This window comes from Cydia pomonella, chromosome 14 (assembly GCF_033807575.1).
Source record: "Cydia pomonella isolate Wapato2018A chromosome 14, ilCydPomo1, whole genome shotgun sequence".
Taxonomy (NCBI): Eukaryota; Metazoa; Arthropoda; class Insecta; order Lepidoptera; family Tortricidae; genus Cydia; species Cydia pomonella.
In genome coordinates, this window is record NC_084716.1 from 18,961,880 (window position 1) to 18,975,074 (window position 13,195).

The 13,195-nt window shown below is 36.3% G+C and overlaps 1 protein-coding gene and 1 long non-coding RNA gene across 2 annotated transcripts in view; both read left to right on the forward strand.

The window, feature by feature from the left end:
• LOC133525157 (uncharacterized) overlaps positions 1–13,195 on the forward strand; it is an 88,328-nt gene that overhangs the window by 23,086 nt on the left and 52,047 nt on the right. The gene's annotated exons all lie outside the window — the stretch shown is intronic.
• The window catches only part of LOC133525105 (hemicentin-1-like), a 17,018-nt gene continuing 3,823 nt past the window's right edge, over positions 1–13,195 (forward strand). Inside the window, exons 1-10 of the mRNA XM_061861356.1 lie at positions 1–251; positions 2,360–2,589; positions 8,117–8,248; positions 8,752–8,838; positions 9,247–9,375; positions 10,571–10,736; positions 11,856–12,037; positions 12,329–12,401; positions 12,502–12,662; positions 12,953–13,124. Coding sequence (XP_061717340.1) covers positions 53–251; positions 2,360–2,589; positions 8,117–8,248; positions 8,752–8,838; positions 9,247–9,375; positions 10,571–10,736; positions 11,856–12,037; positions 12,329–12,401; positions 12,502–12,662; positions 12,953–13,124 — 1,531 coding nt within the window. The 5' untranslated portion in view covers positions 1–52. The remainder of the gene's footprint in view (positions 252–2,359; positions 2,590–8,116; positions 8,249–8,751; positions 8,839–9,246; positions 9,376–10,570; positions 10,737–11,855; positions 12,038–12,328; positions 12,402–12,501; positions 12,663–12,952; positions 13,125–13,195) is intronic.

Genomic DNA, 13,195 nt, shown 5'->3' on the forward strand with positions numbered 1-13,195 from the left:
AGGTCACTTAGAATAGACCGTTCAGTTACATAAAACTACTAGTCATTACAACATGTTGTTGCGACACTTAGCAGTGATATGTTCTCTTTTAATATGTGTATATTCAAAATCTTTCACTTTGGTCGTAGATACGACATATTCTATGCAGGACGAGATCAGTATGATAAGGACAAGGATTAAGCCGCTGGTAGAATCGATCGGGAATGCAAGCTCAATTGAAAATTACGTCATTGTACCTTTTAATGACCCGGGTGAGTGAAATTTTCTCATTTTCACTTCAAGAAATAGCTTACACGTAATCCCTACTGTTACAAACGTTCAAAAATGCACCCATTTTTGATACTTGTTCGTTGTAACGTAACTGATTACGGAGTGTATTAAATTTTTTATATAATTTTTTTTCATGTAATGAAATAATCTCAGTTAATTTAAAAAAAAATGTATTTTTTTTTATGGTAGAGGAGGCAAACGAGCAGACGGATCACCTGATGGTAAGCGATTACCGCCGCCCATGAACACCTGCAACACCAGAGGGGTTGTAAGTGCGTTGCCGGCCTTTGAGATGGGAGTACGCTCTTTTCTTGAAGGTTTGAAGGTCGTATCGGTCCGGAAATACCGCAGGCGACAGAACAAATACCGTATAAATTCAATAATGTTTCAAATCTCTATGTTAAAATTTTAGTATGGCAATTTTATATTCAAAACTTTGATAGTTGCTAGAGCTTACAAAAACTTACCGTTGTTATCCGATTCCCCAAGGACTACTTTGCCACTTTTTGTATTTTTGTAATTTGGAAGTAAACCAGCATTTATAGTACAGTCCACTCTTATTTATCACCTCGATAACACCTGAAACCAGCGAAGATTTATACACCAACTAATATTATAAAATGCGATAGTAACTCTGTCTGTGTATCTGTCTGTGTGTCTCTTCAAGTTTTCACGCTTAAGTCTTGAATCGATTTAGATGAAATTTGATATAGAAATAGTTTGAGTCCCGGGAAAGGACATAGTTTTTTTAATCATCATCATATTAAAAATATTGCTATATAGTACATACTAAGGCGTCTCTTATATTACGATTTTCTAAACGATTTCTTTCATCCCAAAAATAAATTTAAGGACATACCTGTTACTGTAACCCGTGCCGAATTTCATGCGATTCTCCCATACAATGTATGAAATTGACATTTTTTTTCCTTTTTTTATATCGACCTTGCATAATACTACCATATAATCATTAAATAATAAAAAAAATCACGAGGTGAACACAAAACCAATGAAAAATTATCAAAATACTGTTTGACCAAATTTCTCCATAAAAAATTGTATGGGAATTTCAGTTGTAAGTCGGCACGGGTTCCTGTAACAAGATTAGAGTGTCCTGAATTTTGTTTTCAGAGTGTTGTTTATATTTAGGGGGTATGCGTTGTTAATTTTAATACATACATACATATATACATACATACATATAATCACGCCTATTTCCCGGAGGGGTAGGCAGAGACCACGGATTTCCACTTGCTACGATCCCGACATACCTCTTTCGCTTCCTTCACTTTCATGACATTCCTCATACACGCTCGTCGGTTTAGGGTGCTCTTGACCTGGCCTTTCTTCAGGATTTCCCCGATTTGATCAGAGACAGTCCGCCGAGGTCTACTCCTTCCAGCTCCCAATTCTACTTCTCCCTTATACACTCTCTTTGTTAACCTTCTTTCACTCATTCTTTCCACGTGTCCAAACCATCTCAACATACCTTTCTCAATTTTTGTCACTACATCTTCGTTCAGTCCACACTTTTCCCTTATCACAATGTTCCTAATTCTGTCTTGTTTTTTACACCACACACACTTCTCAACGCTCTCATTTCCACTGCATTCACTTGACTCTGTTGCCTCTTCTGCCATACCTAACTTTCGCTACCATACATAAGTGTAGGCACCAACACCCCTCTATGCACAGCCAACCGTGCTTTTTGCGATACCTTCTGGCTGCTCATAAAAGCATTGAGTGCCCCATTCGCACGATTTCCAGCATTCACTCTCCTTTCAATTTCTTCATCATGTTTAACGTCCCTAGTTTTTATTTTAATTTTAAAAATCACAAAATAAGGGACACCCTAGTACACACTACGAAAATCAAAAAGGGTTATTAATCGGCAACGCGTATGACCACCCCTTGAGTTGCAGGCGTCGATAGGCTATGGTGATCGCTTACCAGATGAGGCGTATGATTGTTTGCTACCAATTTGCAAAAAAATCTACCTATCTAACAACCGATCGTAATTTATTGTAATTTGAAAAAAAAAAACAATTAAAGAAACTGTTTAAACATGCAATAATTGGATTATTTTCAGACGTTGGTCCAGCACAAATATTTACCGCAGGAGAGTCATTCTTGAAATACATAGATTCTCTAACCGTGTCCGGTGGCCGTGATATTCCAGAAAATTCTCTTTCTGGCTTACAAAAGGCTTTACAGGAAAGCAGACCTGAATCGGATATTTTCTTGTTCACTGATGCCTGTGCGAAAGATGAGGCCAAGTTTGATGATATTGAAAGATTATGTCGCATAACACGGAGCAAGGTACCTATACTATACAACGTGTCCCAAAACTCAACGATAAGCCGGCACCAGAGGATGGAGCTGCTTATGATTAGTCGAGAAAAAATAAGGAAAAAAATATATCTCAATTATTTTAGAAATTACAGAAAAAAAATGAAATTCATTGAAAATCGACATCCCTAATGGTATTTTTAACGACCATGTCTACAAATATTCAAATATTACTGTTTTTTATTTTGTTTTTGGAAACTTCAGTAGCCCTGCTATCTAACACAGTTCTTAAAAATACCAAAATACATGTAGTTTTTACACAAAAAATAATCAAAATTCATTTTGTCCCTACAATTTTGAAAGATTGTTTCTTACAGTCCACTTTCAATCATCATGGTGTAAAAAAATAGTATCGACACCACTATGGCAATTATTTTCAAAAGTTGACGCAACTAACCAAGATTCCAAAATGGTATAATACTTTGGGAAACCTAGTCACAACAAAAAACAACGAATTTTTAAACAAGAACCGACATTTTTAAATGTTGATATTAATCACTTTTGAAAAGGGTTGTTGTTGCAAGTTTTAAAATTTCAATGGAAAATGTGGGTAGTTAATACAATTTTCAAGTCAGTACACTCTGATCCTTTGTTCGCTGTGCACCGTTCCGTATTAATTGATGTGGCTCTCATACTAACAACTCTTGGCTTTGCTTTTTGGACTGGTGATCTGCAAACTGTACTGGCCTGGCATTATTTTGGACTGTGATTGTGTTTTGTGTATTGGACTTTTTCAGTATTCTGGATTGTTTAGCGTTTATCATGCCGCTACCGTACACACCGTTGGAATACGCTAATATGCATCTCATTTATGGAGAATGCCGATGCAATGCTAACGCTGCTAGCAGATTGTATCGAGAAAGGTACCCAAATGTTCAAAGACATCCGGATTATCGAGTGTTTATTAATGTACATCAAGCCTTCGCGGAAGGTCGTTTACCATTTGACAGGAGACACACTGGAAGACCTAGATTGGAACGCGATGAAGAAGTTCTCAATGAAAAAAAAAACGATTCAACTACCTCGGTACGTGCCATAGAACTAGCTACGTGAATACCAAAAAGTTCTGCACATCGAATTCTAAAACGTCACAGACTTCACCCATATCACTATAGGCGTGTGCAGACGTTACTACCGCGGGACTATCCACATCGGGTCGCATTTTGCCGTGCGATGCTGCAAAAGCACAGGGAAGATCCCCAATTCTTAGACAAAGTTCTATGGTCGGATGAATCAACCTGCAAGAAAGATGGCTATTCAAATCTACACAACTTACATAGTTGGAGCAATGAAAATCCGCACTTGATGAGAGAAGACAAATCTCAGTATCAATTCAAGGTTAACTTATGGACGGGCATCTTAAATGGAAATGTAATTGGACCCTTTGAGTTACAAGGAAACCTTAATGGTAATGGATATTTGACCTTTTTACAAAACGACTTGCCTGAATTATTAGAAGACGTGCCTTTACGTGATTTACAAAACATGTGGTTTCAAAATGATGGTTGCCCAGCTCACTATGCCCGTGCAGTGCGAGAATACTTAAACCAAGAGTATCCAGGGCGTTGGATCGGGCGACTTGGTCCTATCTTGTGGCCACCCCGTTCGCCCGACCTGAACCCCCTGGACTTCTTCTACTGGGGCTGTCTTAAAGACAAAATCTACTCAAAACCCATAGCAACATTGGACGAGCTTCGCCAAAAAATCACACAAGCTGCGGATCATATCAATGGTAGAAGATATGCACGACGGATAAAACGATCATTTCTAAGGCGATGTCATGTCTGTATTAATGCCGGTGGCAGGCAATTTGAACATACTGCAGTATTAATAATGTAGTAAATGAATTTAAAAAAAAGGAAAAAAAATTGTACCATTTCAACATTTTTCAACAACAAAAATCCTTTTTTGGGTACAGTAAAAGTGATTACCGCCAACATTAAATAATGTCGATTCTTGTTTAAAAATTCGTTGTTTTTTTTTGTGACTAGGTTTCCTAAAGTATTATACCATTTTGGAATCTTGGTTAGTTGCGTCAACTTTTGAAAATAATTGCCATAGTGGTGTCGATACTATTTTTTTACACTATGATGATTGAAAGTGGACTGTAAGAAAAAATCTTTCAAAATTGTAGGGACAAAATGAATTTTGATTATTTTTTGTGTAAAAACTACATGTATTATGGTATTTTTAAGAACTGTGTTAGATAGCAGGGCTACTTAAGTTTCCAAAAACAAAAAAAAAACAGTAATATTTGAATATTTGTGACATGGTCGTTAAAAATACCATTAGGGATGTCGATTTTCGATGAATTTCATTTTTTTTCTGTAATTTGTAAAATAATTGAGATATATTTTTTTCCTTATTTTTTCTCGACTAATCATAAGCAGCTCCATCCTCTGGTGCCGGCTTATCGTTGAGTTTTGGGACACGTTGTATAAGACATATTTTTATTAATAAACAAGTTACATAGTATTATATAACTTAAATAACGAACAAAATAAATAAAATAATCATTAAAATTAATACTAAAATTTAATAGATCATAAAATATACTTATAAATAATAAATGGTCAAAGGTTCACTGGAAGAGATCCAAAGGGATAAGTTCGCCTTTGTACTTCTTACCAATTGTTCTACTTTTAACATGTATTTTTGTACATTAAAGCGTTTACTTCTACTACTACTAAATGCTCCCAGGTCACCTTCATGCATTATGGTACCCAGAAGGCTGGCAGCGTTACCTTTTTGGATAGCCAGGCTTATCCTCTGGCCGAGGAAGCTGCTAGCCCTCCGGTCATCTGAGGTGTCTGTAAGGCGCTGGAAAATTTCCTTGAAATTATATTTGTAACCTCTTCTTCCTCGCGTTGTCCCGGCATTTTACCACGGCTCATGAGAGCCTGGGGTCCGCTTGACAACTAATCCCAAGATTTGGCGTAGGCACTAGTTTTTACGAAAGCGACTGCCATCTGACCTTCCAACCCAGAGGATTTTTTCCTTCACCGAAAAGCAACTGATAAATATCAAATGATATTTCGTACATAAGTTCCGAAAAACTCATTGGTACGAGCCGGGGTTTGAACCCGCGACCTCCGGTCAGCTGAGGTGTCTGTAAGGCGCTGGAAAATTTCCTTGAAATTATATTTGTAACCTCTTCTTCCTCGCGTTGTCCCGGCATTTTACCACGGCTCATGAGAGCCTGGGGTCCGCTTGACAACTAATCCCAAGATTTGGCGTAGGCACTAGTTTTTACGAAAGCGACTGCCATCTGACCTTCCAACCCAGAGGATTTTTTCCTTCACCGAAAAGCAACTGATAAATATCAAATGATATTTCGTACATAAGTTCCGAAAAACTCATTGGTACGAGCCGGGGTTTGAACCCGCGACCTCCGGTCAGCTGAGGTGTCTGTAAGGCGCTGGAAAATTTCCTTGAAATTATATTTTTAACCGACTTCAAGATTTCAAAAGAGGAGGTTATCAATTTATTTTTTTAATGATTGTTACTCTATAATTGTAGTTGATATAGCCTAAAGGAAAATTGTTGTCGCCAGTCGATTATACTTGTAATTTCAACACATTTTGAATTAAAAACGTCACTTTTATATCGTAATGTAAGATTTGCCATGTCGTTATGCGACAAAAATAATTTCAAATTGCAGCCCCTTGTTTTTATTTAGAAAGAGTATTACATACGTCAGGTAAATAGCATTTTAGCATATTATTCCAACTAAGTTGTTACTCAACTTCATTGTGGCAATAGAACAAACCTAAACTTTTATTTAGAATTTTTAAATTTGATGTCTAGCAGATTCTGCCCAGAGACAGTCCAGGTTCAGTTCAACACACTATTTCTTTATTATAACAAAATTAAAAATTTTGAAAAACCAACGACAAACTTCAAACCCGAACCCATCACTGAAAAACCTATCAAAATCGGACTAGTAATTTTTGAGAAAAATGGCAACATTGGTTTGCACAAACATCCTCTCATCCCAAACGCATATACCGTCTCCGTTTCGTTGTGGGTAAAAATTAAAAAATTTGAAAAAACCCACAACGGTTAAAACCTACCTAAGAATATGCACCAATCAAACCCGAACCCATTACTGAAAACCCCATCAAAATCGGACTAGTATTTTTTGAGAAAAATGGTAACATTGGTTTGCAAAACATCCTCTCACCCCAAACGCATCATACCGTCTCCGTTCCGTCGTGGGTAAAAATTAAAAAAATTGAAAAAACCCACGACGGATAAAACCTACCTAAGAACATGCACCAATCAAACCCGAACCCATTACTGAAAACCCCATCAAAATCGGACTAGTATTTTTTGAGAAAAATGGCAACATTGGTTTGCAAAAACATCCTCTCACCCCAAACGCATATACCGTCTCCGTTCCGTCGTGGGTAAAAATGATCGAGAGAGAAGAGACGTTAGCAGGCAAAAGGTCGATTTCTATTACTGTAACTGTCTACTATCAACCATTACAGATGTAGTGAATAATCCTTTCGCATCGTATTTTTACGGAAACGAACGAACGTGTCATGTTACGATTATTACAGAAAAAAAATTGAACTGTTTATTTCTTTTTTAGAAGTTATTAATTTAGTCTCAGTACAAAAATACGAATGCTTCCGAGAAAACACGACTCGAATTGACCAAAGGATGAAAGTCATTTATTTCTGCAGAGGTAATTTGGCGCTCGAACGCATGGATCTGAAATTATACGTTTCGCCCAAGTTAAACACACTATTTTTACCCGACTGCCAAAGGGTAATGTTTTTCAAGTGTATGTATGTATATATGTATGTATGTCTGTTTGTAGCCTAAACGGCTTGATGGATTTGGATGTATGAGGTATCGTTAGATTTGTCTTGATCACGGGATTGTTATAGGAGTATTTTGGGGGTAACTAAAAAGTTATAAATAAAAAAAAATATTATTATAAAAAAACAAAAAACCTGACTGCACACTAAAAAAGAGGAAAACAAGCCCCACAAGAATATTGTTGTTGATGGTAAGTATCGCGGGTGGGGACCAACAACCAAAATGACTATAAGTAACCCTCTGTTGGACAACAGTATTCTTGTGGGACTTGTTTTCCTCTTTTTTAGTGTGCAGTCGGGTTTTTTTTATAATATTTTTTTTATGTCGAATACGAGGAAAATAAATGCATGTGTATTTTTAAAAACATAACTATGTATACATTTTTATAGTATTTCATGAGGGTAATTTCAATTAACAATTTATGTAAAAGTATCGTTATTTATGGAACGGGGAAATAAATATCAGAATGGAAATCGTACAACAAATTCATTTATACCAAATTTCAATTGCTTATCGTAAAAAAATTAAAAATATCGTACTTGACCAGAAAAATGCTCTAGTGCAGAAACGTGCACACTTTTTAGAGCAACAATGACTCTCTTTCAGAGTATGAGAAATGAAAAGGATTATTCACTATATCTGTACACTTGTACAAAATGTGTTTCAGGTCATCGTGTTTATGAGCGGCACTTGCCCGATTTCCGAAAGACGCAAGGTAGGGAATCTAGAAACGTACAATCAAGTCACGAAGGTATGTTTCGGAAACGTTTTCCAGCTGGACCTAAACAATTATGGACAAGTAAGTTTCCTTTCTCCTTTCTTGATTCCTCTTGTTTTTTTTTTGTAACATTGTAATATGTATCTTTATGTGTTATCTGCCGTGGCATCACCGAATGGGCCCTACGGAAGACCAGCGCTGGCATTATGCTGAGTTGAGTCCATTTCGTTTATGATTTCTTCTTTTCTTTTGTTGTCTGTACATGTTCGTACAGGTTTTGTGGCCGTCACGAATATCTTTTATCTTATTTATCTTTATCAAGTACTACTTACTTACTTATGAATGTTTCTTGTGTTTCATTTAACTACACTTTACGCAGAATTAATTATTTACTTATTTACTGTTCTCGATATGTTAATTATGTATTATTAATTAAGCCAGACAGCGATATATTTCTTTTAGAAAACCTTTGGGTAGCGGAAATAATGCGCAAATTTTAAAAATTAATATTTTTGGGCTCAAGATAGTGACTAACTGTGGGTACATAAATATTTTTTTTCCACAATTCTTTGATATTTTTTCAGGCATTCCGGTTTATGACAGAAATCGTAAGAGATGGATACAATGATGTAAAAACGTTCGAGTTAGTTTCTGGATACCGACAGCTACCAGTGAGTTCCTTCTTTTTCAAATAGTGAAATTCTGCTCGTTTCTGTTTCTAGAGAAGAGAGGAATTTATACTTGGTCAGCCCCAACTTGTCAGTAGAAAAAGGCGGCCAATTGGAAAAATGTAGGCGCAAAGGGTCTCCCTTAGAAAATTTTAATTTTGCACCTTTATCTACTGAAAAGTTGGGGTTGACCAAGTGTATATGGAATATGATATTATATTTTGTTTTTTTTTTCATTGTCTGCTCACTAAGGTCTGATGACAGGATCCTACTAGATAAATTACTGAAACTCTTCAAATTTTATAGGCACTATTCTAGTGACTTGGGTATTTTTAAAGAAACATGTGCATTTTCTCGGCAATTTCTTATGGTGATGTACTGTTTCTGCTAAAAACCATTATTATTGTTAAGGTTCCAGTGGACAGTTTAACTAGAGATGTGATCGTCTCCGTATCTGGAGACATGCCTTCACTGCAGCTCTTTGACGAGAGTGGCCACAGCCCTCGAACTGAGGTGCTGATAGAAACTAGACAACTGGAGGTAAGAGTATACACGTTTAAACGACCACTCCACCACGTATGACCGGAGGATCATATTTATTATAGTCAGCCGTTTTTTAAATAACATCAGCAATATACTCTCTTGGCATTGAAACTCGCGAAGCGTCTGGGAGGCGTTGAAACTCTAGGTCCATGAGGTCCCAACGCGCAGTTTTTTGCAGAAATCGCGAAGCGTCTAGTTGACGTAACCGTCTGGTGACCGAAGAGCAGGCGGCTTCCTCGCACAACGTATCAGTATTGCGATACAAAGAGGAAACGCCGCCAGCATCCTTCATACAATGTCTCAAGGGCCTATTTTAGATTTAAGCTAGTTATAGTATCACCACTGTATACTACATTATATATATTGTTTATGTTAATAGCTTTTTATATTTTTCTACGTGTTTTCGTAGCTATGTTCTCCAATCTACTAATGGAGTGGCAGCTGACTTTCACGAGATTTCATGATTCAATTCTTTTAACTCTTTACGAGTTAAGGATGACTCACGCTAGAACTGTCCGGGCCCGGGCCAAGGCTTCACTCTTACTTCTTCTTAACACTCCGTTTTCTATGGCGGGTGATCGGTGATCACGTGATGCTTTGTATAGAAAACTGATGTGTCGGACGCCCCGGCCCGGTCTAGTGTGAGTCATCCTTTATTATCGCCCAGGAACAGTTTGTTCATAAATAGGCTTAATTTGTTAACAGATTTGTCATCTGGTGGCTTGAATTAATAATACTGTGTCCAGCATAGTTTGTTTTTCAACTAATCTTGATTGGACCCGGGTACGTCCTTAAACTACGTCCAAAAGAGAGGTATGGGCATTGTGAATGTCATCTCGCTTTGTGTGGTAGGGCACAGCCAGTGGATGTCATTTCAGATCTAGAGCAAAGCCCAACTGGGGAAGTATCTCCACCTTACAGAAAACCGCAGCCAAATAACACTAGACCCTACTCATAGTGTTGTGTACCTGCCGGTGAGTAAGGTTTAGGGTCGGCAACGCACATGTAACTTCTCTGGGGTTGCAGGCGTACATAGGCTACGGAGACTGCTTACCATCAGGCGGGCCGTATGCTTGTTTGCCACCGACGTAGTATAAAAAAATATATGTACGTGTATGAAACTTTGCACATATGATATTACAGCATGAGAATACTTACCCAAGCATTTAACTTGGAAATCTTCGTTTTGCAGGTTGTCAGAATTGTAGGGCCTCACCGAGGTCAATATCATGCCTCGGTAAGTTCTCAGGGACTGATATCTGTCACCATTTATAAGAGATCGGAATGTCCCTTGGCTATTGGATTTTCACCCTTGCACCCAAGAAGTATCGAGGAAACAACATCATCACCACTACCAGGTATTCTGATTCTCGCTTTAATTTTATATTCAATATAATGGTACAGTTGAAATTACTTCACTACAGTTGTCTGGATTAAGCTTCCTAAATTTAAGTAAATTTTAATTCATAAACGAACTTGTACAAAAGAATTCTTAAAACTAATTTCGTAAGCAAAACTTGTACAAAAGGATTCTTAAAAGTAAACCAGAAGGTCTGTTTCCTAAGGAGGCGAATTTAGGATAAACAGTGCCCCTCCCCTTAAATATAATTATTAATTACAATAACAAGGTAAGAGATTCATGATCAAAGATAATGAGGTTATGTTATAACAAAGTAAAACAGCATACAATTTAGAAAAAGGAACAACAATAGATATTTCAAGAATTAGATAAAGTTTAAATCAAGCTATTAAATTAAGTTAGCATGCTGACAAAGCTTACAACTTTGATTGTGTGTGTGTGTGTGTGTGTGTGTGTGAGTGTGCGTATGTGAATGTGCGTATGTGTGTGTGTGTGTCCGAGTTGTGTCATGTTATTATGTTGAGAATATTCTCTGTCTCTTCGTAATTTTTTGTTAAAAGCCAGTCTGTTACAGTATTATATGCCTGATCTAATATTGGCACCAGGAATTGTAAAGCAGGAATTGCAATACTACCAAATAATAACAGTCGGCATCAATAGTAGCAATCAGAACCAACAAATATGTTTAGTACCTATACGATATTTACAACAAAAAAAATATTGTTGTTGGCCGCATTGTGGTGATTTATATATGTTCTTAAATGTGTTATATGTGATATTTATTTATGTATGTAGTTTATATTATTTGCTTTTTACGTATGTGTATTATTAGGTATTATTATTTCTCAACTACTATCACTCACTGGACGACCTACTCACATTACTTGTTTTTTTTTTGCTTTGCTCTTTAGTGATAAGGCCGCCCGTTGTCTACCATAGTCTAAGTTTGTGCTTAATTTGAATGTCATTATGGTCTTTTCATATTGGTTGTACTTTACATAAATTTTACAATTAGTATAACATCTATATTCAAATTCAGATATCTTCTTAAAATGACCAAGTTATTATAGTATAAGTTGGTAAGATTACATTATTGTTTCATGAATATTATTTTTAGGTCGAGAAAGTTTCATTTTCGTCCTTGTACCGATGTCCTATGAGTACAAGCTAGGTAGTTTAACAATCCATATGCTAAACAAAGATAGCCAGAGAACCGTTAATTTAATGGAAAGTCAAGTAAGCGCCCGAGTCTACATCAGCAAAGCCTATTTCGAGCCTGGGTGTATATTTAGAATGACCGTAAGTATTTCTTTATATAAGTTCTGTGTATTTACAATAGTACACATTATATTGTTTTCTTCGTGTTAAAACAAGACAAGTTTATCAATGTCTATGTTAGTAAAAAGAAGTGTCCTTTTGTACTTTTCCTCTTTATCTATCTTTTTACGTAGTAATGGTATGGTTATTTGTTTTTTTAATGGGTTACAACTGTTCATTAATTTAAAAGTATGACGTCGTGTTAGTTTTTTTTTTCCTCGAATTTCTTCTGTTTTCTTTTTACCATTTATATATTTTGTTTTATGTTATTAGGTTAGCGGTATCGATAAAGTTTCTTCAGAACCAGTGCAGATAATAAGTAAAACATTAGAATCGCAAAAAGAAGGTAAAAGCTCAAAAGCTAAGCACCTATCTACTTGTGAATTATTACATTTTGTTATTCAATTTGAACATTTGTTTTATATTATTTCTGATGTTCGTTACAGTGGCAACATCATCTTGGTCTGCAGCCGTCATTGATTCAATCATTCCGGCGACCTCCTTAACGGACTATAAGAAAAACGCAACAGTGGCATGCAAGGTCATAGGATATCCTCAACCAACCATATGGTGGGAAGATGAAGATGGACAGAAGATGGCAGCAGAGGTATGAAATCGGAAAAGCGCTTTTTGTGTTAAGCCAATGTAGCAAATTTTGTACTAGTAGACCGAATTATAAACTATCACCGGATATAAACTTGCAAATGTCTAAAACAGCAGTATTAAAGTTTAAGTAGGTCAATTACTATCTATATTTAGATTCAGATTGTTTCTATATTTCTTAAAGAGAGATACAAACTGGAACTTACCAGAGATAGTTTTAGGTGTCCAATTAGACTACCAATTACAGTCTATCTTTTATTTTAATTGATCTAAAATATATTTCTTTTATTTCAGGATAGTCTGTTGCAGTATCCAGCAACCTACATAAGTTACGTTTCAGTACCGAATATAAAGGAAAATCAAACATTAACATGCAAAGCCAGTACAGAAACTGGGAGTGATTCCAAAAGTACAGACCTTTATGTATACAGACCATATGTTTTCCAAATGATCAAAACGCCTAAAGGTACAGTATCGTGGCAAACGCAATAAACCTATTTATATGTTACGTAATGAAACACGCAATATATTTACCGG